General features: G+C 56.7%; 1 protein-coding gene across 3 annotated transcripts; it reads right to left on the reverse strand.

Moving 5' to 3' along the window:
- Nucleotides 1–424: 424 nt before the first annotated feature.
- Slc35e2b (solute carrier family 35 member E2B) lies at nucleotides 425–21,465 on the reverse strand. Of its 3 annotated transcripts, XM_070037108.1 has the most exons (11): nucleotides 21,145–21,465; nucleotides 18,303–18,371; nucleotides 11,568–11,698; nucleotides 11,273–11,459; nucleotides 11,044–11,179; nucleotides 10,168–10,295; nucleotides 9,784–9,904; nucleotides 8,762–8,815; nucleotides 8,450–8,522; nucleotides 6,933–7,078; nucleotides 4,695–5,004 (listed from the first exon to the last, which is right to left on the reverse strand). In XM_070037108.1, exons 3-11 carry the CDS (start codon nucleotides 11,589–11,591, stop codon nucleotides 4,788–4,790), a joined length of 1,086 nt encoding a protein of 361 aa, XP_069893209.1. In that variant the 5' UTR covers nucleotides 11,592–11,698; nucleotides 18,303–18,371; nucleotides 21,145–21,465; the 3' UTR covers nucleotides 4,695–4,787. The 3 variants fall into 3 exon arrangements, with proteins under 3 accessions (XP_069893208.1, XP_069893209.1, XP_069893207.1); XM_070037106.1 differs by having other exon boundaries at nucleotides 11,273–11,698; XM_070037107.1 differs by lacking the exon at nucleotides 6,933–7,078 and having other exon boundaries at nucleotides 425–5,004; nucleotides 11,273–11,698.
- Between the last annotated feature and the right edge of the window lie 3,964 nt (nucleotides 21,466–25,429).

Here is a 25,429-nt window from a genome sequence, read left to right on the forward strand (position 1 = left end):
GGTAGAGCGCTTGCCTTGCACGCATGAGGCCCTGGGTTCGATTCCTCAGCACCAACCACACAAGCAAAAAGCCGGAAGTGGCACTTATGGCTCAAGTGGTAGAGCGCTAGCCTCGAGCTGAAGAGCTGAGGGACAGCGCCCAGGCCCAGAGTTCAGGCCGCACGACCCACAAAAATAAAAATTAAAAAAAAAAATACTTGACCTTTGTTTTCCTCTTTCAGAAGAAGGCCTTTGACAGTAGCTTCCATGCCTTTCTCCTGTAGACTGACCTGGGCAGGCCGTAGCCCCAGGACAATGCACTGGGCCGGCTCATCGCACAGCAGAACCAAGACTCACGCACGTATTTACAGACCGTGTTGTAGGCGGCACTAGGCTACCAACATGAATACTGCAACAGGTGAATTCAAAACACGGTACACGTAACTTTTGTATCCTGTACTTTAATTCAGTTTTGCTTGGTATAAAACAAATATGACCGCACTGAAGTAGGCAAGGATAGTTCTCAAGTTTTTCTTTTTTGGCAATACTGGAACTGAATTCCATCTCAGATGGGAGGCAAAGGCTCTACTAGACCCATGTCTCCTGCTTACCACACCTCCCTCTGAGGTAGGTCTCAGCAGCTGTGCCCTGCCTGGCCTCCAGTGCTCCATCCTCCTGCCTCTGGGAATGGCTGAGGTCACACACATGCACCCCATGTCTGACCTCAAATTTTCTCAAGGTGGGAATGTCATGAGGCCCTCATCAAAAGGACTCTACACCACCACTTGTGCAGACGCCCTCACCTGCAGAGAGCCTCTAAATCACACTTGGACAAAAATACACTTTCCAAAAATGAAAACTTGAAATACAAACGAGACTTTTTCCAATTGGAATAACTGCAAACAATCTGAGCCCCAAAGAAAACGGTAAGTATTTCAGAGACCCCATAGCTGGTAAGTCCTTTGCTCTGAGCTGGAGTGGGTACAGCTTGTCCATGGTCACCATAATCTTGAGGATCTACTCCTGGTCCTTGTCCAGAAGAGCTAAACATTTTTTTTCCCCATACTTTTTTTTTTTAATTGTGAAAATACTGTAGAGGGGATACAATTACATGGGTAAGGTAATGAGTACATTTCTTACCAAGCATCATTGCCTCCTCCTTTGTTTCCCCTTCCCAAGCTAAACATTCTTATTTACAAACTGAGAAAATGTGCTGGGTGTGTGGCTCAGTGGTTCAGCTTGCCTAGCAGGCGCACAGCCCTAGGTTCAATCCCTAGCACTTGGAGGGGTGGGGGGGAAAGAAGGGGGAAACAATACTAGTAGCTTACACCTATAACTCTAGCCTCTCAGGAGGCTGAGATCTGGAGAATTATGGTTCAAGGCCAGTCTGTTCAGACAAGTTTGAAACTCCTACCTCCCAAATACCCAGCAAAAAGCAGAAATGGAAGGGTAGCTGAAGTTGTAGAGTGCCAACTTAGTGAAGTGTTGAGTTCAAATCCCCAAAAAGGAGAGATGAAGTTACAAGGCAGGCTATATTTTGAAAAAGAAAAAAAAGTCCATAACAGAATATTGGTCAAAGGCAAAATAAAATTAAATTAAAAAAAAACTTAATCAGAAATCAGGCATCATGACCATCCTTGTAACCCCAGCACTTTTGACACTAAGGCTGAATGATCTCTAGCTCAAGGACCCTAGGCTTAAAAGCACCGCCCCCCCCAGAAAAGATTTCTATCTTTAATAACTTCCTTGGTTTAGTTTCCAAATCAAGGAAACAGTATAAATATTTGTGTATCTGTGCTGGGACTTGAACTCAAGGCCTCCTTTCCTTATTGGGCATTTTCACTCAATGCTGGTACTCTTATCACTTGGAGCCACACCACCACTTCCAACGTAAACATTCTGAAGCACTGGGAAGCACCTCATTTGGTAGATGTGAAAATGCGCTGTACCTCCACAATCTCTATTGAGCTAAACCAGGAAGCTAAAGTGTGCTGGTTTTGTGGTAAAGATTTAAAGGCACTACTGAGCAGAGCAGAGCTCTATTTGGCTGACAGTTGTGTGTATGTGTGTATACGTGTACGCACACATGCGAATGTGTACGTGTTGGTACTGGGGCTTAAATTTAGGGCTTTCATTCTCTGGTTCTGGCTTTTTTTTTTTGCCAGTTGTGGGGACTGAACTCTGGGCCTGGGCGCTGTCCCTCAGCTCTTCAGCTCAAGGCCAGTGCTCTACCACTTGAGCCACAATGCCACTTCCGGCTTTTTCTGCTTATGTGGTGCTAAGCAATCAAACCCAGGGCCTCATGCATGCGAGGCAAGCCACCACTGAGCCACCTTCCCAGCCCCTGGTTCTGGCTTTTTAATGGTTAATTGGGTGTAAGTCTTTTGGATTTGTCTGTCCATGCTGGCTTTGATCCTCAGTCCTCAGATGTTAGCCTCCCAAGTAGCTAGGAATACAAGCCTGAGCCACTGGCACCTGGCTGATATTCCTTGTAATCCGCCCCCCCCCCCCCCTTAGGGCCTCTGATTCACCATGTTTATTTTTCTCAAATTAAAGACACATTTTGGATTGTGCAAGAGTATTCTCAACTTCATAAGCAGATATATAATGTTGATATAATGTTGATATAGAGGAATTTATGATTAACAGAAAATAAAAGTATTTTTAGGTCAGCGCTGTGTGCATGGCTGTAGCCTCAGTCACTTGGGAGGTGGGGATAGGAGGTTTCAGGCCAACCAGGGCAAAAAGTTAGCAACAGCTCATTTCAACAAATAAGCCAGGTGGTACACAGCCACGGGGGAGCCCTAGACAGCATCCTGGTCGAGGACCCCAGACAAAAGGTGGTACCCTCCCTGAAAACAACCCAGAGCGAAAGGGCTGGCAGAGGGTCTGAGCGGCAGAGCTACCAGGCTCACACCTCCCGGAGAGTGCTGTAGCACTAAACCATACTCCAAAACTTGTATGCCTCCAAATATGTGGCAAATAAGTGAAGGCCCCACTTGGAAGTTCTGTCCAGCTTACAAAGGCACAGACAATGGCCTGGATAAAGGAGGAATTACCCAAGTAACAACACACAGTGTAAGTGCTTCTGCACACGAGAACATACTATTCTACATAAAAGTACTAGACAACATTAATTAAAAAAAACGTCTGTACAATCATAAGTGGTCAGGCTGCACTTCGAACTGTCCTGGAACAACTGTGGGAAGCAACACGTGGGAAGCAAGGTGTGGTGAAGAGATGGGGCAGGAATGTGGGGCCAGAGCCTGGGGGGGGAGGCATCTCAGGAGTGTCACAGGAAATTGCCTCACTTGCTCACAACTTTAGAAAATGTTTTGTTTACGGGGCTTGGGGGAAAACGGGGGGGGGGGGGGGGGGGGGGGAAGGAATCGTTTCTTACGCCACTGTGGCACTCAGGCCAGGCATTCCCAACAATACTCGGAAGCCACTGAACCCTCAGGCGTGGTCTGCAGGAGGGCTGGGGCTCCTCCAACTAACGCCTACAGAGTTGCATCTTCCTCCTTGTAGCAAAAGCTTGGGAGCTTTGCTCTTGAGTAGACGAACTTGCTGTGCAGATCAAGCCCACATCCCTCCCCAGGGCACCTCCACTGTGTTTTCTTTGGAGGAAAGGAAGGAGAAACCTGGGCAAGATCATCTTTAAAGTCGTGAAATCATCTTCACAGCAGAGGCGACCTCAGTGCAGACTGCACAGCTGGCTGGTCCCAGAGACAGGAGGGCAGTGTTTTAAAAGGTGGCTTGCAGGTTAAAAGGCCTCATTTCTATTCATCATGGCAGACTTTCAAGTAGGAAGATGTTACTGAGGCGTAATTATTGCTCTTTATTTCTGAGATGTTAACCTCCTGCAGGGGCTGCTTTTGTACTCTCCAGGCTGGAAGCCAAGTGGGCTGTCATGGGCACCGAAGGCCTGAGGAGTGGGGAAGGGAAGTTAGACGTTGCCAGCAGCTTCAGCCCAAGAGCCCCAGGGCTCAGGCTGATGCAGAAGGTCTCCAAGACTGGCTGGTGAAAAACGGAGCCCCCCTCAGAACCCCAGAGATGAAGAATGAAATGAAACCTCAGCCTCCAGGGCTCAGGGCACGGTCCCCTTTGTCCCTCCTGAGCTGGCGAGGAGGGGGCTTCACACACCTGGCCGCAGTCCCGCAGGACGCCATCACCTCCTGCACAGGGACTCCCGAAACCTTTGGCACTTGCTTTGCTAAGACAGAGTGTCACTGAATAAGTACGAAGGCTCTGCCCTGTCCTATGTGTCCCTGCACAGACATATGGCAGAGCTGCTGACCCCAGCATCAGGGACCCAAGCTCTGCCCACGTGGGACTCAGAACAGGACAGGCAGCATCAGCAGAAGGTGGGGACTCAGGGCAGTCCAGGCCAAGAAGGGGCTCTGCCCTTCCCAGGCAATTTAATGGCGTCCCCAGGTGACCTCAGGACCACGCAAGCGCAGTCAGGGAGGGAAGCAAGTCCCCGCACCCCCGCCCTTGTTTCTGGGTCTGGCCACTTGGAGCCATGGGTCCCTGTGATTTGCTGGCTTGGTGATAACTTCCCAGCTACCACCAGGCGGGGCACGCTCATTCAGGTTGCCCCAGGAGCTACGGTCACCTCAGGGCAGCCTTAAGTGTGCCAGGCTGTGAGCTGTGGCCGCCTGCCCCCTCCCTCCTGCAGTGCTCAGCACTCACCATTAAACATGAGTCCCAGGGAGAAGAGCCTCACACCCCCCTCCAGCCCGGCCCGCGGTGGGGGACGGTGCAGCGCACGCGGCAGCTGGGCAGCCTGTGCTCAGTGAGTCCTGTGCTCAGTGGTGCTGTCGGGGCTCCTGGGGGCCCGGGGCCTCTGTGCCCGCTGCGGCCAGGCTCTGCACGGCCTCCTGCTGGCGCTGCCGGGCCTTGGTGTACAGCAACACTCCCACTGTCACAAGGATGGTGCCAATGGCGGACAGGCTGGTGATTTTGTTGCCAAAAACGATGATGCTGAGCCAGATGGACAGCGCATGCTTCACGGTGCTGGCGACACTGCGGCAACGGGGCAGAAGGCAGGTGAGGCCCCGCGCCCACCCCGGCAAGCCCACCCCAGATGCACACCTCTGTGCCGCCACGCGGGAGCCCCGGGGGCCTGGGCCTTGTGGGGACACAGATCGAGAGCCTTTTACTGGCTACTGCATTCCTTCTTTTTCTCTGGAGTTGAGCACTTTTTTGTTACAAAAAACATCAGAGGCGCAAAGTGTGGGTCTGCCACATAGCAGCAGCCTCAAGTGGGAGTGGCCAGGCACAGTGGTGCACACCCGTGATTCTATTTATTTATTTATTTATTTTGGGTCCGGTCGTGGGGCCTGAACTCTGGGCCTGGGCGCTGTCCCTCAGCTCTTCAGCTCAAGGCTAGCACTTTACCACTTGAGCCTCAGCGCCACTTCCAGCTTTTTTCTTTTTGCTTATGTGGTGCTGAGGAATCGAACCCAGGGCCTCATGCATGCAAGGCAAGCGCTCTACCACTGAGCCACCTTCCCAGCCCCCTCCCTGAGCTTCTTTTGTTCAAGGCTAGCACTCTACCACTTGAGTCACAGCACCACTTCTGGCTTTTTCCATTTATGTAGGACTGAGGAATCGAACCCAGGGCTTCATGCATGCAAGGCAAATGCTCCACCAGTGAGCCACATTCCCAGCCCTTCTCTATATTTTGAGATAGGGTCTCCCTACATAGCTCAGTCTGAGCCTCAAAGCCACCTGAAGTGTATACAGATCTTCTTCCTGTCATCAATCCCTAAACAATATAAAATGCTAATAAAACACAAATGCTACGTAGATAGTTGTTATATTGTTTAGGAATGATCACCAATACTGAAGATCCAAGTTTGAGAATCGTGAGCCTGTTGGGGAGAGGGGTCTCCTCCCTGACATCTGATGTGGCCTCAGACACCGTGTGACCCAGCTAGATGGGAGTTCAGGGATGGCGGGGGGGGGGGGGGGGGGCCCTGAGTGTCCACTGCTGGCCGGGCAGCAGCTTGGCTATCACGTGCACTGTCTGCACATTCCAGAAGTCCTCATCTACCTCCCCATTGTCCTGCCCACCTCCCCATGACAGTTTGAAGTTTAAAAAATCAGGTCTACCAACAGAGCAGGACAGAGCCAGGGATCAGCCCTCACGACAAGAGCACCTCCATCTAACTGCTGCTGGAAGACGCATACCTCTGGGATGGGACCTGTCCCAGCAAGAGAGCGGCACAGGCCGACGGGCTTCCAGAGGCCAGCACTGGCCACTCACATCACTCACATATAAATTGATGAAAGACAATAAAAGATCTATCTTTCAGGACTGGTGGCTCCAGCCTGTGGGCCTAGATACTGGGGAAGTGGAGATCCAGACATCTTGGTTTGAGGCCAGCCCAGGAATACAGTTGCAGAAGCTCCATCTCAACTGATTAGCTGGGCAAACAGACACTCTGGTGTCCCCAGATACAACAGAAGCACAATGGCTGGGCGCGGTGGCCCGGGCCTCACTGCCAGCCAGCCAGGGCAGCAGAGGCAGAAGGCCCACAGCTGAGTCTGGCCACGCCTCCTGTGAGATCCCGCCTTGAGAATAACCAATGAAAAGAGGGGCTGGAGGTGTGGCTTGAGTGGCAGAGTGTCTGCCTGGAGAGTGCAAAGCCCTGAGTTCAATCTCCAGCGCTAGAAACCAAGAGTCACTGAACAAATTACTCTCTGGCCAATGTGGCCAGCGGCTGCGGCGTGGGCCGCAGCAGCAGAGGTAGTAGTGGACAGCACTTCAGAGTGGTACTCCAGGACCAGGAACCTGTCCCATGCTGACTCCTTATAGGGCTCCTCTGAAGACCCACTGCACCTGTGCTGGGTGGCCAGTTAGCACTATGGAAGAACCCTGGATAGCTTTCATGAAACTGCCCACATGTTAGCCTTCCCTGCAGACCCCAGGGATGCCCCGTGCCCACCTGAAGGTCACAGGGGAGATCTTCCCCATGAGGGCATAGGCGGTGACGCTCTGGAGGTGGAACAGGGCACCGTCTGTCAGCAGCAGCAGCACAATGTCCTGGCTGTAGCTGAAGCTCTTCCCACTCCTCCCAATCACAGGCACATCCTAAAGCCAGAATACAAGGGTGCGGCGCTGGCCTGTGCCCACTGGTACACCCCGCCAGGGAGGGGTCACATCACCAACACCCCGCAGTCAGGTGAAGCCAGTGACGTTGAGGAGAGCGCTGCAGGTGACCGTCAGGGTGACAGCCCAACGGCCTTTACCAGGACTCTCAACGTGCGTGGCCCAGAGTAGAATAAAAACTGCACTGATGCCGGGAGCCGGTGGCCCATGCCTGTCATCCTAGCTACTCAGGAGGCTGAGATCTGAGGATCCCGGTTCAAAGCCAGCCCAGGCAGGAAAGTCCCTGAGACTCTAATTGCCAATAAACCACCAGAAAACCAGAAGTGGCGCTGTGGCTCAAGCAGTAGAGCACTAGCCTTGAGCTGAAGATCTCAGGGACAGCACCCAGGCCCAGAGTTCAAGACCCACGACTGACAAAAAAACTAAACCAAACAAACCCACTGCATACTTTTAGGACAGTTGCTGTGGAAAACAAACCAGGTACTGCATGCACCCTGGGAGGCTGAGGCAGGACTGTGAGTTCAAGGCCAACCTGGATCGCATACCGAAACTTTGTCCTCTAGAAGACCAAACAAAATGCAAACAAACAAGCAGCCAGGAACTGGTGGCTCCTGCCTGTAATCCCAGTTACTCAGGAGGCTGAGATCTGAGGATCACAGTTTAAAAGCCAGGCCAGGCAGGAGAGTCCACGAAAGTCTTATCTCCATTTAAACCACCAGAAAGCCAAAAGTGGAACTGGGGCTCAAGTGGTAGAGAGCCAGCCTTGAACAAAAAAGATCAGGGATAGCACCTGGGTCCTGAGTTCAAACCCCTAGGATGGATACATAAAAAGAAAAAAAAAAAAAAAGAAAAAAAAGAAAAAGGCAGAAAACAAGCATTAATGAGGACCTGAGGAAATGGTGACCCCTTGGCCCTGGTGGGGTGAAAGGGTGTGGCCACCTGCAGGGAGTACAACAGCTCCCCAAAACCTAAACAGCCAGGCTCCAGTGGCTCATGCCTGTAATCCCAGCTACTTGGGAGGCTGAGATCTGAGGACTGCAATTTAAAGCCAGCACAGACAGGAAAAGTCTGTGAGACTCTTATTGCCAAATAACCATCAAAAAAGCCCAAAGTGGAGCTGTGGCTCAGTGGTAAAGCGCTAGCTTTGAGCACACAAGCGCAGGGACAGTGCCCAAGCACTGAGTTCAAGCCCAACAATAAGGTAAGCAAACCTAAAAAAACCCTTGCACATAAATCTCAGCAAACCACCACAGACCGGCAGGGACGCAGTTGCCTAAGAGCCTCCCAGCTGTGTTTTCCTCCCCGCAACCAGCTGTGCACCCCGAGAGCCAGAGGAACAGTGGTCAAACCCACCATGAAGAAGATCCAGGCAGGGATGAGCATGGCCGTGGCGGCTGCGCTGGTGTAGAACTGCAGCTCCGGGGCCCTGTGGGGGCGTCACTCTACCAGAATGCCCCAGCGCGCACTTGCCCGCCCGCCGGCACCAGGAATGCCCCAGGCCCACGCCCCGGGACAAGGAAGGGAAGGACCAGCACAGAACAGCTGGTGGTGCCAGCCCAGGCTGCTCCCTACACCAAGTAGGACGCAGCTCAGGTGTTTATACTGGGCACACGGAGCCTTCACGGGGTGGACACCCACCCACGAGCCTCCCCGGAAGACACTCACGAGAACTTGTACTTGTCCCCACTCAGGAGCTTTTTTGAGAAGACATTCTGCAAGCTAGAACAGAGACAAGAGGTCATGCAGGAGTGTGGACGTGCCGGCCGGCCTGTGGTCCTAGGCTGGGTGTGTCCAGCATCGGGGGAGGGCGAGGCCCATGCCTGGCTGCCCCTCTGGGGGTGGAAGGGTGTGAACTCAGGGCCTCGTGCTTGCTACGCAGGCACTCTACCTGAGCCATGCCTCCAGCTCTTCTTCGCACTGTTTTGGTGTAAGTACTGGGGCTTGAACTCAGCCTGAGCACTGCCCCTTAGAGCTTTCTCTTCTCATGGCTGGTGCTCTACCATAGGAGCCACAACTCTTGCTTATTTGCTAGTTAACTGGAGGTAAGAGTGATACAGACTTGGCTGTCTAGCCTGGATTTGAACTGAAATTCTCAGACCTCAACCTCCTGAGTAGCTAGGATTACAGGCATGAGCCACCGGTGCACCACCGGTGCCCAGCTTGCACTGGTTATTTTTTAGATAGGGATTTGCCTTTTGTCTGGTCATATGACTGAATGTCTTTTATGCTTTCTGTAGGAGCTAGAATTACAGGCATGCACCACCCACCCCTCTTCCACTGAGACAGTCTAATCAATGTTTTTGCTAGGCTGTTCTAGAACCACGGGCCTCCTAATCTTGGTCTCTCGTGTAGCGGGATGGCAGGTGTGCACCACCAGGCTGAGGTCTTGGATGAGAAGGGGTCTCAAAGGACTTCTGCCCAAGCTAGCCTGGAACAGGTAGCTTCCTGAGTAGCTGGGACTACAGGTGTGAGCCACCAGCGCCCCACTTGCCATGCTGGTTCTGTGTGTGTTGGACATACACGTGTACTTGGTAGGGCTGCGCTTACACTGTGCTGTCAGCATTCAAGGTCTCAGGACCGTACACCAAATCTGGGCCAGGCTCCCCTGCCGTGGCTGACTTGTCTGCACTGAGTGTTCCTGGGCCCAGCGCAGGAGCAGGAAAGCCTGTGCCCCTCCCGTGACTCACCAGTCCATGACATTGGTGGACAACGCAGCTGAAAACCCCAGGACGTTGAAGCTCAGCTCAGTGGCAGTGCACAGTGCCAGCCCCCCCATCACAGGGACAAGGGACAGGTTGACCAGCAGCCCTGGGAAAGGCAAAACACGCAGGTGCCGCTGCAGCCCTCCCCAGGAGTGCGACTGTCCCCATCTCTACCCCTGCAGGACAGGAGAGACCTGCAGCTCCATCCACAGACTGGCCCACAACCTGGTGCTTCTAAAGCTTGTTTTCCGGACAAGGTCTGAGCTTCCCCCTGGGGCTGCCCCAGGAGGAGCGGACGGGGCCCGAGGCAGCCGGCCAGGCCCGAGGAGCTGGTGGGCCAGGCGGGAGGGGGCGCAGGGGAGTCCGCACCTGTGTACTCCCCCAGGATCATCCGAGACAGGATCACCGTGAAGATGGGCGCGGAGCTCTTCACCGTCTCAGCGAAGGAAACCGCCACGTTCTTCAGGCTCACCAGCCCCAACACCACGGTCGCAAACCTCAAAGCAAAAGCAGCGTGAGGACGAGCCTGTCCACACAGGGCAGCTCTGGCTCACACGGCGATCCTAGCTATCAGGAGGTGAGACCTGAGTGAGGGTCGTGCTTCAGAGCCAGCCTGGGCAGAGGTCCACCACATTCATCTCCAATTAAGTGGAAGTGTGACCCAAATGGTAGAGTGCCAGCCTTGAGTAAAAAAGCCAAGCAAGAGTGTGAGGCCCTGAGTTCAAGCTCCAGTACTGGTGTGTGCACATGCACACACACAGCACACAGGAGAGAGGCCCCAAGAGATAGCTCCAGCCTGTGGGCCCTCTGGTTGGTATTCCACCACCTTGGCCCTCCCTCCATGTGTGGAGGCCTGGCCTTCAGCTCCAAGGGTGGCTGCGCAATGTGAAGGTGACTGCACTGCCTAGAGGTGCGGGGCCTGGCTCCCCCCTGCCCACCTCCTCCTCTCACTGCAGTTACAATACCACCTCCAAGGCGTCCAGAAAGTCTGCATAAATCCATGTGGAACCAGGACTCATAGAAGTAAACCCCAGGGAGCCCTACACCTGCATGCCCTGTGATCCCCTGGGAGCCACACCTGCACACCTGTGACCCCCCTGTAATCCCATGCCTGCCACTCTGTGAGTGCCCCAGCGTGCCCTCTACACCCAGGAGCTTGAGCCTGGTCTGTCAGCACAAGCAGAGACCAGAAACACTTTTCCTATCTGAGAATCAAGACATTCACCCGAAGGTGGCGTTCCTTACCTCATCAGGCCCACGAAGAGCATGGTCATGATGAAGTTGGGCGGGTACGAGGGCCGGGGCTTGTGCTGATACAAGCAGCAAGGGACAAATATCTTGACACATCCGATGAGTGTGGTGGACAGCATTTGCACAGCGCCTGGGGGAGGGGGACGGGCAGGCTGGGAACAGCACCTGGGGGACCTCCGCCCCAGGTCAGAGGCGGCTGCCCAGGCCCCAGCCGTCACTGTACCTAGCATGCTGGGCTCGCCCTCCAGCAGGGATAGGATGTACTTGTTGAGGAAGAGCGTGCAGAAGCTGAAGAAGAACCAGAGCGTGAGGTAGAGGAGCGCCCGCGAGCTCCACACACCCAGGTCCGACTCGATGACGGTGGTCTCGGTGAGGGTGACGGTGAGCAGGCTCTCCTCCGGGGCCCCGCCCTTCGCAAACACAACCTTCTCACTCCGGTGCCCAAAAAGAGAGCCCCAGGAGCCCAGAGGCTTCCCCTTCTGCTCCTCCTCAGAGCAGGGCACCACCTCTGGCAGCACCTGAGGCTTTGCGGAGGACGCCATGCTGAGGCCTGGGCTGAGGGGTGGAGCTCAGGGGCAGACGGCATGAGTCAGGCATGAGTCCCAGCCCGCAGGACCATGGCCCCGGGAAGCGTGAATGAACATTCAGGCTGCAACGTTAAGAAAAGGAGACCTGTTACTGAAGCTGAACGGTCAGTGTTACTCAGAGTTTCAGTCATCAAGGTGAGCTAGTTTCAAAAGCACAAATAGGGGTCTGGGGTGGCATAAGAGGTAGACAGCCCGCCCTGCAAGGAAGCGGCCGGGGTCCCCAGGTCCTGTCCCCCTGTCCTCCCCCTTCCCCACCACAGCAGGCGGGGCCCAGAGGCCCTGCCCAGCTCCAAGGGGCCTGAGGCTCTGGGGCACATTTTTCCAACCAGTGGCTCTGCCACCTGGTCTTAACCAGCAGCTCTCTGCCCTCCAGCACTGGGCCTTCACTCTTCATGTCCTCCAGACATTTTGTTCAGGGGCTCACAGTGGGAGGGACAGAGTTAACTTCAGCCGCTGCATCTGCCACCTGCAGAGGTCCTGTCTGGATCCATGGCAAACCCGTCCGTTTTTCTCAGATCTTTTTTTTTTGCCAGTTGTTGGGCCTGAACTCTGGGCCTGGGCGCTGTCCCTCAGCTCTTCAGCAAAAGGCTAGCGCTCTACCACTTGAGGCACAGTGCCACTTCCAGCTTTTTCTGCTTATGTGGTGCTGAGGAATGGAACCCAGAGCCGCATGCATCCGAGGCAAGCACTCTACCACTGAGCCACCTTCCCAGCCCCACATCTTTAAGGTGTGGCCTCTGATAATGCACCGTCCACCTATGATCAGAGTTCTCGGGGTGGGGCCCCTCATTTGCAGGGCCATTTTCCCAGCAGCCCTGGAGATGTGGGGTCCCAATACTTGTACAACAATCTCTCAAGATGGTTTGGGTTATGCTACAGGCCCAGAATTGACTTTCTTTCTTTCTTTCTTTTTTTTTCAGGTAAGGGGTGGGTTTATTCAGTAGACCTGCTAGGACCAGGCAAGGCTGGCACTCCACTCGGCTGGCAAAAGAGAGCGTCTGGCCCTGGGTTAGGTCTTATCTAGGGTAGGGGCGGGGAAAGGTGTGTACAGGTAAAGGGAAGTGGGACCAGGTAAGAGGTGGGACCAGGTGGGAGAAAGGTGTGGCCACATCAGATTCAGATGTGACCTCAGCGGATGCAGACGTGACCTCTTCCAGGTGTCCCAGTTGCTTTCTGCGACTTTCTAGACCAGTGCTGTGCATTGGATCAAAGGCTCACGCAAGGTGCTCAGGCCTCTGTTACAATGTCTGAGGAGGCACTGCCCAGGTAAAGCAGTCCTCCTGTTCTGCCCTTGCTGGAATTAGGCTTAAGCAACTGGTACCCAGGTATCTGAACTGGTACCCAGGTGTCTGAACCAGTCTATGACCTGGACCTGTTCCTGCTTCACACCACACACTTCCTCTTCTCCTCCTGGCCCTGCAGGCCACGTGTACCCTGCAGGATATGCACACAACAGAACGTCTGTGCCCCAGCACCCTGGACCCCTGTAAGACTGGCTGCAGGGTGTCTGAACACCCCCGCACACACACAAACCTGCAGAGGCCCCAGACTCCAGATGTGCATTAAGGGAATGCCTAAAGCTTCAGCCAGGCACAGAACAAAGGGGCCAGGCCCCAGGTGAAAGTTCAACAACCTGGGGCTCAGTGGCAGAGTGCTGGCCTTGCACGCATGAAGCCCTGGGTTCCGTTCCTCAGTATCACATAAGCAGAAAAAGCTGGAAGTGGCGCTGTGGCTCAAGTGGTAGAGTGCTAGCCTTGAGCAAAAGAAGCTCAGAGACCACTGCTCAGGCCCAGAGTTGAAGCCTCAGGACCGAAGGGGGAAAAACAAAGAAAGAAAGAAAAGGAAAGCCCAGAAAGGAAGAAAGTCAACCAAGATGCTGTAACCACAAGGCTGGTTCCAGTGTTCCACAAGGCAGGAAAGAAGGTTCCAGACTTCAAACCCTTCCCCCTGGGTCCAGGCAGGTAACAGCGAACCAGAGAGAAAACTAGCAGAGCACTCTGAGGGATGACTACGTTGGAGGGACTCTTCCCTCCGACCAACTGGCAAAGTCAAGGGATGGCTCGGAAGTAAAGTGCCAAAGCAGAAGTAGAATGACAAAGCCAAGGGAAAGCAAGAAACCCTGAGTTCAGGTCCCAGTACTGATACAACAACCACAACCTGCTGGGCACCGGTGGCTCATGCCTGGAATCCTAGCTACTGAGGAGGCTGAGATCTGAGAATCTCGGTTCAAAGCCAGCCTAGGCAGGAAAGTCCGTGAAACTGTTATCTCCAATAAACCACTCGAAAACCGGAAGTGGCTCTGTGGCTCAAGCAGTAGAGTGCTCTCCTTGGGCTGAAGAACGCAGGGACAGCGCCCAAGCCGAGTTCAAGCCCCACAACTGACCAAAAAAAAAGACCCAGTTTTACCTGCACAAACAGACACAAAGGGCCTTGGACAACAGGCACGCAATCTCACGGGCGGGGGCATCTGCTCCCTACCAGAGCCGGTGAATGGCCCCTGGAAGCCCCCCCCCCCACGTGACCCGGGTCAAGTGAGGAGTCTCAGTCCCAGGGTGCTCCGGGGCACTCAGAACTCATCACATCCTGACACGGAGCAGGAGAGGAGGTGTGGGCATCCAGACTGCTCTGCGGCCTTGCCCAGGGTGACCCCAGCAACCACAGCAGCTAGCAGCAGACCCAACAGGGTCAGACAGGAAACATGCAAATCGAGATCAGGACTGAGGACCTGGCAGACACAGAGCAGTGATGAGGATCTGAGATGAAGGGCACGGCTTCAGTTGCCTGTGGCTCCAGGATGATCCTGGCCATGAGCCAGGATGATGGCTGGAGGTCTGCAGCCCCCAGAGCTGCACACAGACAGGACAGAACACACCAGCAGGAGAAGCCATCAGAACTAACTCTGCAGGCTGAAAGGGGGCAGATGGAGTGCCCACGAAATTCAGTGGCAAACCAGCAAACTGTTTCCTTGTTAAGCAGGGGGAAGCACTGGGTGCCGGTGGCTCACGCCTGTCATCCTAGCTGCTCAGGAGGCTGAGATCTGGGGATGGCGGTTCAAAGCCAGCCCCGGCAGGAAAGTCCATGAGACTGTTATCTCCAATAAACCACCAGAAAAACCGAAGTGGCGCTGTAGCTCAAGCGGTAGAGCGCTCGCCTTGACCTGAAGAGCTGAGGGACAATGCCCAGGCCCAGATTCAAGCCCCATGACCAACAACAACAACAACAACAACAACAAAAGAAGGCGGAAAGCATGACCTCACCCTGGAGAAACACTGCCATGACCTGGTGGTCAAAGGTGAAACCACCAAGGCTGGGAACATGGCTTAGTGATAGAGTGTTTGCCTAGCACACATGAAGCCTTGGGTTCCATTACTCAGGACCACATACACAGAAAAAGCTGGAAATGGCGCTGTGGCTCAAGTGGTAGAGCACTAGCCTTGAGCCAAAGAAGCTCAGGGACAGAGGCTGGGAAGGTGGCTCAGTGGTGGAGTGCTTGCCTTGCATGCCAGAAGCCCTGGGTTCGATTCCTCAGCACCACATAACAAAATGAAAAAAAAAAAAAGCCGGAAGTGGCTCTGTGGCTCAAGTAGTAGGGTGCGAGCCTTGAGCTGAAGAGCTGAGGGGCAGCGCCCAGACCCAGAGATCAGGCTCCACAACCGGACCCCCCCAGAAGCTCAGGGACAGTGCTCAGGCCCCGAGTTCAAGCCCCAGGCAAAAACAAAAAACAAAAATCAACTACCAGCCAGGCACCAGTGGTTCACACCTGTAATCCTAGCAACTCAGGAGGCTGAGATCTGAGGATCTTGGTTCAAAGTCAGCCTGAGCAGAAAAGTCTGTGGGATACTTATCTCCAATTAATCACCAAAAAGCTGCAAGTGGAGCTATTGCTTAAGTGGTAGAACATCAACCTTGAATGAAAAAGCTAAGCAAGAACTTGAGTACCCGAGTTCAAGCCCCAATACTGGCATACACACACAAAAGATGAATGCTAAATTTGAGAACTGATGAAACTATAACTTGTTTTTGTTTTTGGTCCGGTCGTGGGGCCTGAACTCTGGGCCTGGGTGCTGTCCCTCAGCTCTTCAGCTCAAGGCTAGCGCTCTACCACTTGAGCCACAGCAACACTTCCGGCTTTTTTCTTTTTGCTTATGTGGTGCTGAGGAATCGAACCCAGAGCCTCAGGCATGCAAGGCAAGCACTCTACCACTGAGCCACCTTCCCAGCCCTGAAACTATAACTTGGAATCACAACATGTTTTAAGTGGATTACGTGAAAATCATTTGCAGAAAGAAAAGAAACCAGAGACCAGCAAGGTAAAGGAAGGCCTTGAATCTGGATGGCGCACAGATCATCGAGGGAAGGAGCACAGGGGCCACAGGACAAGTCACGGCCCCACATACAACAGATCACAGGCCCTCACACAGGATGAACCACAGGTCCCATGAAACAGACCACAGGTCACCACAGGGCAAACTACAGGCCCCACACAGGAAGGCACAGGACGGACCACAGGTCCTCACACGGGACGGACCACAGTTCCCACAGGACAGACCACAGGTCCCCACACAAGGGGAAATCCTATCGGTGCACAGAGCCAGGACAGATCTGCCCAGAGCTAAGGGGGGGGGGGGGGTGGCTGTGGGAGGGAGGCGGGCAAGCGGAGTGGATGGAGGAATGTAAGGTCAAGTCAGCCTAGGCCTCAGCCAAGACCTTGTCACAAAAAAAGGCCACAGACTAGTAAGTGTGGCAACACTCAATACTTAACCTGGTAATGCCGTCTCAGCTTGCTTGGTTGTTTGTGGTTCTAGAGCTCTCCCTGCGCACACCCCAGCTCCCACCGAGCAGCCCATCGACACTGAGTTACACACTGGCTCAGACGGTCCTAACAGTCATTCTTGGAAGATTCTATCTGTAATCCTAACAATTCAGGAGCTGAGATCTGAGGATCAAGGTTCAGCCTGGCAGGAACTTCCATGAGACACCTCATCTCCAGTTAACCACCAAAAGCCTTCTGGAAGTGGAGCTCTGGTTCAAGTGAAAGAGCACTAGCCTGGAGCAAAAAACATAAGGAAGAATGTAAAGCCTGGCGTTCGACCCCAGTGCTGGCACACCCACAGGCATGAGGGCCTGTGCACGTGCACACACACAAGGTTCTACCTGACTCACCAGAAGAGACAGCTCCCAGCAGGTCAGGGGCAGTGGGCTGGGGAAGCGCCGCTCTCAAGCTGGCTCCTGAAAATGTACTGAACTTTAAAACTTTTTGGGTTTTGTTTTTTTTTTTGGTTGGTTGTGGGGCTTGAACTCTGGTCCTGGGCACTGACCCTCAGTTCTTCAGATCAAGGTTAGCGCTTTACCACTTGAACCACGGCGCCACTTCTGGCTTTTCTGCTTATGTGGTGCTGAGGAATTGAACCCAGGGCCTCATGCATGCGAAGCGAGTACTCTACCACTGAGCCAACTTCCAGCCCCAAATTTTAAAACTTTTTTTTTTTGGGTTGGTGGTGGGTCTTGAACTCTGGGCCTGGATACTGTCCCTCAGCTCTTCAGTTTAAGAAAAGTGCTCTACCATTTGAGCCACAGCACCACTTCCAGTTTTCTGAGTGGTTTATTGGAGATAAGAGTCTGAGTTTCCTGCCCAGCCTGGCTTTGAACCGTGATCCTAAGCTCAGCCTCCTGGGTAGCTTGGATGACAGGCGTAAGCCACCAGCACCCAGCTAAATTTTAAAACTTTTTTTTTTGGGGGGGGTCTGGTCATGGGGTCTGAACTCTGGGCCTGGGCGCTGTCCCTCAGCTCTTCAGCTCAAGGCTAGCGCTCTACCACTTGAGCCACAGCGCCACTTCCGGCTTTTTTTAAATTCTGCTTATGTGGTGCTGAGGAATGAAACCCAGGGCCTCAGGCATGTAAGGCAAGCGCTCTACCACTGAGCCACCTTCCTAGCCCTTTAAAACTTTTAAGTTTTGATACTTTAAGGAAAAAATAAAGAAATATGTCTTCCTGACCTGAGGTAGGAAAAGAGAACTTCAACCAAAGCCCTAGTGTACTGACTCATTCTGGACTAAAAAAAACCGTAGTGGCTAAACTCGGAACTTTTTTTGTGTTACTTTGGTACTGGGGTGTGAACACAGGCCTTCTCTCTCACCGGCTCACAAGCCTGTGTCTCAGGGGCAGGAACTGGGGTACACTTGCAGAACCTCTGGCTGAAATCTCCCAGGAAGCTGTGGCTCAGCTGTTGGCTGGTCTGGGAGTTACTCAGACGGACTATGCAGAAGCAGGCTGCCGCTCTGCGGAGTGCGGGGGGAGGGTCCCCGGCTCCTCCACCAGCAACCTCAAAACCAGTAGCACCGCTCATCAGACTCTTTATCACCTCACCTGAGACATGCCTCACTCCTGCTCCAGCAAGGCCAGGGTGGAACCACCGGGCAGAGGGGCTCTGGGGTTACAGGGTATCTTACAGGCTTCCCACCACAGCACATCCTCTAGTGGCATACGGGTTCTCCCCGGCCCCGGCCAAGTGAACCCTGGGGCTGCTCATGCTTGAGGAACAGCTGAGGCTGGCATCACTGCCCACGCCCAGCCCCCCGCTGTGTCCGCAGCAGACACTGAGCAGGCAGAGAACCCTGAGGGCTGAAGGGTGAATCTGGGTTTTGCTGATCCAGAGAGCCACTCACCCAGTCCTGGTTCCCGGGCTTTCCAGTCTGTTCTTTCTCAGTTGCTCTCAGAGAAAAGCAATTCTTATCCTGCAAAAGACCAAGGGTCGGCATTGATCGGGGAACAGACATCAAGTGCTCTGAAGAACCGGTGGTTGTGTGCACCTGCGTGGGCCTGGAAACAGACTGAGCAGCTGAACTTGAACTTGGGGGTGTGGCTCACTGGCCATAAAGGTCTGAGTCATCGCCAACCTCGCAGATGTTAAAGTACATCCAGCACAGATAAAAGCTTCATTGCCTGGGTGCCCTTCTGACCCTGGGTCAGAAGCCTCCTCTCCTGAGCAGTGTGCACCCAGTGTCACATGCAGGGCTCAGAAGCACAGGGAAGACACCGGGCCCCAGAGCCACCCGAACGCTGCTCCCTCCAACTGTCAGCCAGAGTACCAGCAAACTGTCATTTTTGTAAAACCCATCGGACTTTGTTTCCTTAATTCTCAGTTAACAGGCTCTGGAGCAGCCCGGCACACTGGCAGCTGACACTGCCATCCTAACCAGGAGGAGGCTGAGATCAGAGGGTTGGTTTGAAGCCAGCCCAGGCAGGAAAGTTTATGAGACTCTTATCTCCATTTAGCCACCAGAAAAGCTGGAAATCGAACTGTGGCTCAGGTGGTTGAGTACCAGCTTTGAGGAAAAAAGGTTGGGGAGAAATGCCCAGGCCCTAAGTTCAAGCCCCAGATTTGGCATGGTTCAAACTGTCAGCAGGGCATTTTAGACAAAAATATATGGAAACACAAATCCTACACAGTGGAATCCAGAGGTTCCACCTCTGGTTTACCCCCAGAGCCACCTGGAGAATGCCCCGGTCTGTCACCCAGGTCTGCTTTTAAAACAGAGAAGCTGGAAGTCCATGTGCCCGGGCTAAGGAGCTCAGGGTAGGCACATGCATTGATCCTGACAGAAGTCTGTCACCGATGGAAAGGGCAAACTTTCATGACCACCTACGGAGCCAGCTCTGATTTTGCTGGGCCTGAAGTCTCGGCAAACAGCACATTACCAGCCACAGTCAGCTCAGGAAGTGGACTCCCATCCCTGCCTTCCCTTCCAGCATTTTTCAGTTTATCGACATTAACAACGGGTCCTGTGGGCTGGGAAGGTGGCTCAGTGGTAGAGTGCTTGCCTAGCATGCATGAAGCCCTGGGTTCAATTCCTCAGCACCACATACACAGAAAAAGCCAGAAGTGTTGCTGTGGCTCAAGTGGTAGAGCGCTAGCCTTGAGCAAGAGAAGTTCAGGGACAGCGCCCAGGCCCTGAGTTCAAGCCCCAGGACAACAACCAACAAGAGTACATTTCTTCTCAGACAGCGTCTTGCCCTTCCTTGCTCTTGTGGAGTTCCCCCTATTCCTACTCACAAGCCTGCTTCCTCCCTTAATGTTCCTTCCCCCCTTTCAATGGCTCCCTTCTCCTTAGACTGTCTCCAGAAGGACTTGGCATCCTGTGCGAAGTCACTTCACAAGCAGCAGAGCAGGTCTGCCTCTGCACTCTCAGGCCTGCACACGCAAGCTCTGCACATACAGGTCTGCACGCGCAGGCTCTGCACACGCAAGCTCTGCACATACAGGTCTGCACACGCAGGCTCTGCACACACATGTCTGCACGCGCAGGTTCTGCACACAAGTCTGCACATGCAAGCTCCGCACACGCAAGCTCTGCACACAGTGTGCACACGCAGGTCTGCACACGCATGCGCTGAACATGTAGACTGTGCACGCGCAGATCTGCACACACAGGTCTGCAAAGGCAGGCTCTGCACGCGCAGATCTCCCCACACACGCAGGTCTGCACACACAGGCTCTGTACACGCAGGTCTGCATGCGCAGGTCTGCACAGGCAGGCTGTGCATGCATAGGGTCTGCAGGCGCAGGTCTGCACAGGCAGGCTGTGCACACACAGTATCTGTACGCGCAGGTCTGCACACGCAGGCCCTGCACACAGGTCTGCACACGCAGGTCTGCACTCCCAGGTCTGCACAGGCAGGCTGTGCACACACAGGGGCTGTCCACGCAGGCTCTGCCTCAGCCAGACGGCCCTCCACCATGCACCTCACCTCTACCAAGTCGCATAGCTGGCCAGCTGTCATACTGGAGATGGGCCTGGAGACCACCCCGGCCTCCCCCCCTCCCGACCCCCTGCCCGGCCTCCCCCCTCACCACCCCCACCCCGCCCGGCCTCCCAGCCCCCCCTGCCCGGCCTCCCCCCTCCGGCCTCCCCCCCTCATCACCTCCCCCCCCCACGGCCCGGCCTCCCGCCCCGGTCCCCGTTTGTTTTATTCTCTGGCTACAGAACTCACAGAGCCCCGAGCCCGGGCGGCGGGGACGGGGGGGGGGGGGGGGGGGGCCGACGGGGACGGGGGGCCGGGCAGCAGGGACAGGGGGCGGCGGGGACAGGGGGTCGGTGGGGACGGGGGGCCGGGCGACGGGGACGGGGGGGCCGGGGGGGGAGGCCGGGCGGTGGGGACGGGGGGGGGGCCGGGCGGCGGGGACTGGGGGGGGGCAGCGGGGACGGGGGGGCCGGGCGGCGGGGACGGGGGGGGCGGGGACGGGGGGGCGGGCGGCGGGGACGGGGGGGCGGGCGGCGAGGACGGGGGGGGCGGCGGGGACGGGGGGGCCGGGCGGCGGGGATGGGGGGGCCGGGCGGCGGGGACGGGGGGGGCCGGGCGGCGGGGACGGGGGGGGCGGGGACGGGGGGGCGGGCGGCGGGGACGGGGGGGCCGGGCGGCGGGGACGGGGGGGGGCGGCGGGGACGGGGGGGCCGGGCGGCGGGGACGGGGGGGGGGCGGAGGGGCCCGGCGCCGGCCGCGTCTAACCTGCGTCTTCCGGTCCCGGCGTCTCCGCGGCCTCCGCGGTCGTCCGCCCGCCGCCGCCGCCGCCGCCGCGCGCCCCGCCGTCCCCGCCGCCCGGTGCGCGGAGGCGGGCGCGGGCCCAGGCTGGGCCTCCGGGCGCGGCCCCCGGCGCGGAGGGGCGCGCGGCTCCGCCAGGGCGGCCCGGCGCGGGCTGACGACCGCGGGCCCCGCTCATCCACCGGCCCAGCCGCCCGGCCCGCGGCGCCGCCGCCGCGGGACTCCACGCGAGTCCTAGGGCCCGCGGCACCCGGGCTTGACCGGGGTTCAGAGCCCCGACGCCCCGGGGCCTCGGGGCCGGACGTGACGCGCAGGAAGACGCGGACTCCTCGACGGGCTCCGGCGCCCCGCCCCGGCGGGGAGTGGGGGTGGGCGGTGCGGAGCCGGGGGCGGGGGCGCGGAGCCGGGGGCGGAGCCGGGGGAGAGGGCGCGGAGCCGGGGGCGGAGCCGGGGGAGAGGGCGCGGAGCCGGGGGCGGAGCCGGGGGAGAGGGCGCGGAGCCGGGGGCGGAGCCGGGGGCGGGGGCGCGGAGCCGGGGGCGGAGCCGGGGGAGAGGGCGCGGAGCCGGGGGCGGGGGCGCGGAGCCGGGGGCGGAGCCGGGGGCGGGGGCGCGGAGCCGAGGGCGGAGCCGGGGGAGGGGGCGCGGAGCCGGGGGCGAGGGCGCGGAGCCGGGGGAGGGGGCGCGGAGCCGGGGGAGGGGGCGCGGAGCCGGGGGCGGAGCCGGGGGAGGGGCGCGGAGCCGGGGGTGGAGCCGGGGGCGGGGGCGCGGAGCCGGGGGCGGAGCCGGGGGAGGGGGCGCGGATCCGGGGGCGGAGCCGGGGGAGGGGGCGCGGAGCCGGGGGAGGGGGCCCGGAGCCGGGGGAGGGGGCGCGGAGCGGGGGGCGGAGCCGGGGGAGGGGGCGCGGAGCCGGGGGAGGGGGCGCGGAGCCGGGGGAGGGGGCGCGGAGCCGGGGGCGAGGGCGCGGAGCCGGGGGAGGGGGCGCGGAGCCGGGAGAGGGGGCGCGGAGCCGGGGGAGGGGGCGCGGAGCGGGGGGCGGAGCCGGGAGAGGGGGCGCGGAGCCGGGAGAGGGGGCGCGGAGCCGGGGGCGGGGGCGCGGAGCCGGGGGCGGAGCCGGGGGAGGGGGCGCGGAGCCGGGGGAGGGGGCGCGGAGCCGGGAGAGGGGGCGCGGAGCCGGGAGAGGGGGCGCGGAGCCGGAGGCGGGGCTGAGGGCGCGGAGCGGGGTAGGGGGCGGAGCCGGGGCGCGGAGCAGGGGGGGCGCGCACTGGGGGAGGGGCGGAGCCTGGGGGAGGGAGCGGAGCCGGGGACGGGGCCATAGATGATCAATCCAGCAATCAGTCACTTCAGTCAGTCACTAGTCCGAGCCAAGGAAACAAGGGAGTTTCTCGATTGGTGGCGCCGTGGCTGAAGCGGTGGAGCGCTCGCCTTGAGCTGGGGAGCTGGGACAGCGCCCGGGCCCAGAGTTCAAGACCCACGACCGACCAAAAACAAAAACAAAAAAAAGGAAGAAAACAAAAACCGCCGGGCGCTGAGGATCCGGGTTCGAAGCCAGCCCAGGCAGGAGCTCCAAAGCTGAAGAGCTGAGGGACAGCGCCCAGGCCCAGAGTTCAGGCCCCACGACCACCACCACCCACCACCAACAACAAAAAACACAAAAGAAAGCGGCTGCCTCTCCAGGGGAGGGGGCTGCCCTCCCCCAAGGACGCAGCCCCCTGGCCCCCAGATGAGTCCCCTGCCCCGCAGGGGGCTTCTCCCCACACACCGCTCCCCTTTCTTTGTAAAGGCGTGGTGGTGTGCTACCTTGAGTCCCAGGCCAGCTGGGTAAACTCAGGGACACCCTATCCCAAAAGCTAAATGCAAACCAAAGGTCCTGGGGTGAGGCTCAACCAGTACAGCGCTTGTGCAAGACACTCCTGCAGTCTGCGGCCCTCAGGTCAGGCTCCGGGGGGAGTGGAGGCTCTGACCCCTTCCCAGATTAAACCGAAGGCCAAGAGAAATTCACACAGGGCTGATTATCTCCCAGACTTGTAGGCTGCTGGTCCCATCCTGCCACAGGCTCAATCCCAGCCCCGGCTCCAGAGAGCCCAGAAGACAGAGGCTAGTGTGCTGGATTGGAATCACGTGCTGTCCTCGTGGTGGGGGGAGATAGGCCTGCCCGGTTCTTCTTGTCCACCGCCAACATCCCCAGAGGGAGTGGCCAGGCTGGGAGACTCACCCAGATGGTTTTGTGTGTACTCATGTGCCTGTGTACACACATGTGCATGTGTACCTGTGTACCTGTGTGTGCGTGCAAACACAAGAGTGCTATAGTACTAGAGCTTGAACTCAGTGCCTCTTCCTTTCCCTCAGCTTTTCACTCAGGCTGGCATTCTACCCTTTGAGCCACATCCTGGATTTGTTTGCCTGGGGGCTTCAAACTGTCATCCTCAGATCTCAGCCTCCTCCATGGCTAGGATTATAGGCATGAGCCACTGGTGCCCAGCTTTTTTTTTTCTTTCTGTTTTTGTCAGTCCTGGGCCTGGGCGCTGTCCCTGAGCTTCTTTTGCTCAAGGCTAGTGCTCTACTACATGAGCCACAGAGCTACTTCTGGCTTTTTCTTTCTTTCTTTCTTTTTTTTTTTTTTTTTTGCTGGTTGTGGACCTGAACTCTGGTCCTAGGCGCTGTCCCTCAGCTCTTCAGCTCAAGGCGAACGCTCGAGCGCTTGAGCCACAGCACCACTTCCGGCTTTTTCTGTTTATGTGGTGCTGAGGAATCCAACCCAGGGCCTCAGGCATGCAAGGCAAGCGCTCTACCACTGAGTCACCTTCCCAGCCCATGGCTTTTTTTTTTTTTGTCAGTCCTGGGGCTTGACTTCTGGGGTGGGTGCTATCCTGTGCTCTTACCACCTTAGCCACAGCACCACGTCTGGTTTTTGAGTTGTTTATTGAAGCTAAGAGTTTCACAGGGACTTTTCTGCCCCGGCTGGCCTTGAACCTCCATCCTCCGGTCTCAGCTTCCTGAGTAGCTAGGATTGCAGGTGTGAGCCATGGAGCCCTTGCCCTTTGGCCGGACTGGCTTGCTAAACAGGTACTCTGCTCTTCCAGCCCTGTCTCCAGCCCTTTGACTTTATTATTTGTTTTTGGTAAGGTCTCACACATTTTGCCTACGTCTGCCATCCTCCCACCAATGCCTCTGAAGTCTCTTGGATGACACCGCCCATGGCGCACACCGCCATGTCTGGATTGTTTGTTGAGATGTCCTGGCTGCCTTCAAACCCTAGCCCTCCTCACCTGTCTTCTCAAATAGCTGGAATGACAGGCTGAGCCACTAGTCTCTGGGCTCCAGCTCTCTATCTTCCCCCTCCCCTCCCAGTTATTAAGTCCTATCAGTCCGGTGATCTCCGGTGCCTGCCACCCCTAATGAGTGGAGCTCCTGTGAGCATGGGCATCCTCAGGCTAGGAGGCGTCTGTGGCTGGGGCAGCAGGGGAGGACAGGGCTCCAGGCCTCAGAGCCTGGGAGCTGCAGGACTTGGTATGCAGACTCCCAGAGGACTTGAGCAAAGGGCTTGTGGAGGGGGTATGGTCTGCCCGGCCTGGCCCCTCAGGACTCAGTGACACAGTCAGGGTAAGTTACAGAGGTCATCTGGTTTGGGTTCATAGTTCTGGCCCAAGTCACAGGTTCACATCTGGCAAAGGCCATCTTTGGGCTAGAATTCCACGGCCCCACATGCATGTTTGTGGGTTCCCACAATTTTATTTTTATTTATTTTTTATTTTTGCCAGTTGTGGGGTCTGAACTCTGGGCCTGGGCGCTGTCCCTTAGCTCTTTAGCTCAAGGCAAGCGCTCTACCACTTAAGCCACAGTGCCACTTCTGGCTTTTTCTGCTTATGGAGTGCTGAGGAATCGAACCCAGGATCTCATGTATGCAAGGCAAGCACTCTACCACTGAGTCACCTCCCCAGCCCCCAAAATGCTTTTTCTCTTTTGCTGGTCCTGGGACTTGAACTCGGCGTGGGCACTGTCCCGAAGCATTTGTGTTCAAGCTAGTTTTGTAGTCTAGTGGATACCAGAGACTCACAGCCTTTCCTGCTTCGACTGGCTTCAAACTGCAGTCCTCAGTCCCCAGCCTCCTAAGTAGCTGGGATTGCAGACATGAGCCACCAGCACCTGGCTCCAAACTGTGTTTCATGAGTGGATCTCAGCAGTCTGTGATTCTGCATGGCAACTGGGGATCTGGGAAGCCTGATCCAAGAGGCGGCTGCACAATGGGCTTCGA

This window comes from Dipodomys merriami, unplaced genomic scaffold (genome assembly GCF_024711535.1).
Source record: "Dipodomys merriami isolate MVZ:Mamm:240054 unplaced genomic scaffold, mDipMer1.0.p SCAF_28, whole genome shotgun sequence".
Lineage (NCBI taxonomy): Eukaryota > Metazoa > Chordata > Mammalia > Rodentia > Heteromyidae > Dipodomys > Dipodomys merriami.

What these genes read in the sequence shown, in the direction of transcription:
- Slc35e2b (XM_070037106.1), bottom strand. Translation starts at nt 11,591, where the DNA reads ATGGCGTCCTCCGCAAAGCCTCAGGTGCTGCCAGAGGTGGTGCCCTGC. An exon ending in CTCTTCGTGGGCCTGATGAG is followed by an intron (nt 10,296 to 11,043) that starts GTAAGGAACGCC and finishes TTTTGCTTTGAG; the next exon opens with GTTTGCGACCGTGGTGTTGG. An exon ending in ATCTCCCCTGTGACCTTCAG is followed by an intron (nt 5,005 to 6,932) that starts GTGGGCACGGGG and finishes CCGTTGCCGCAG; the next exon opens with TGTCGCCAGCACCGTGAAGC.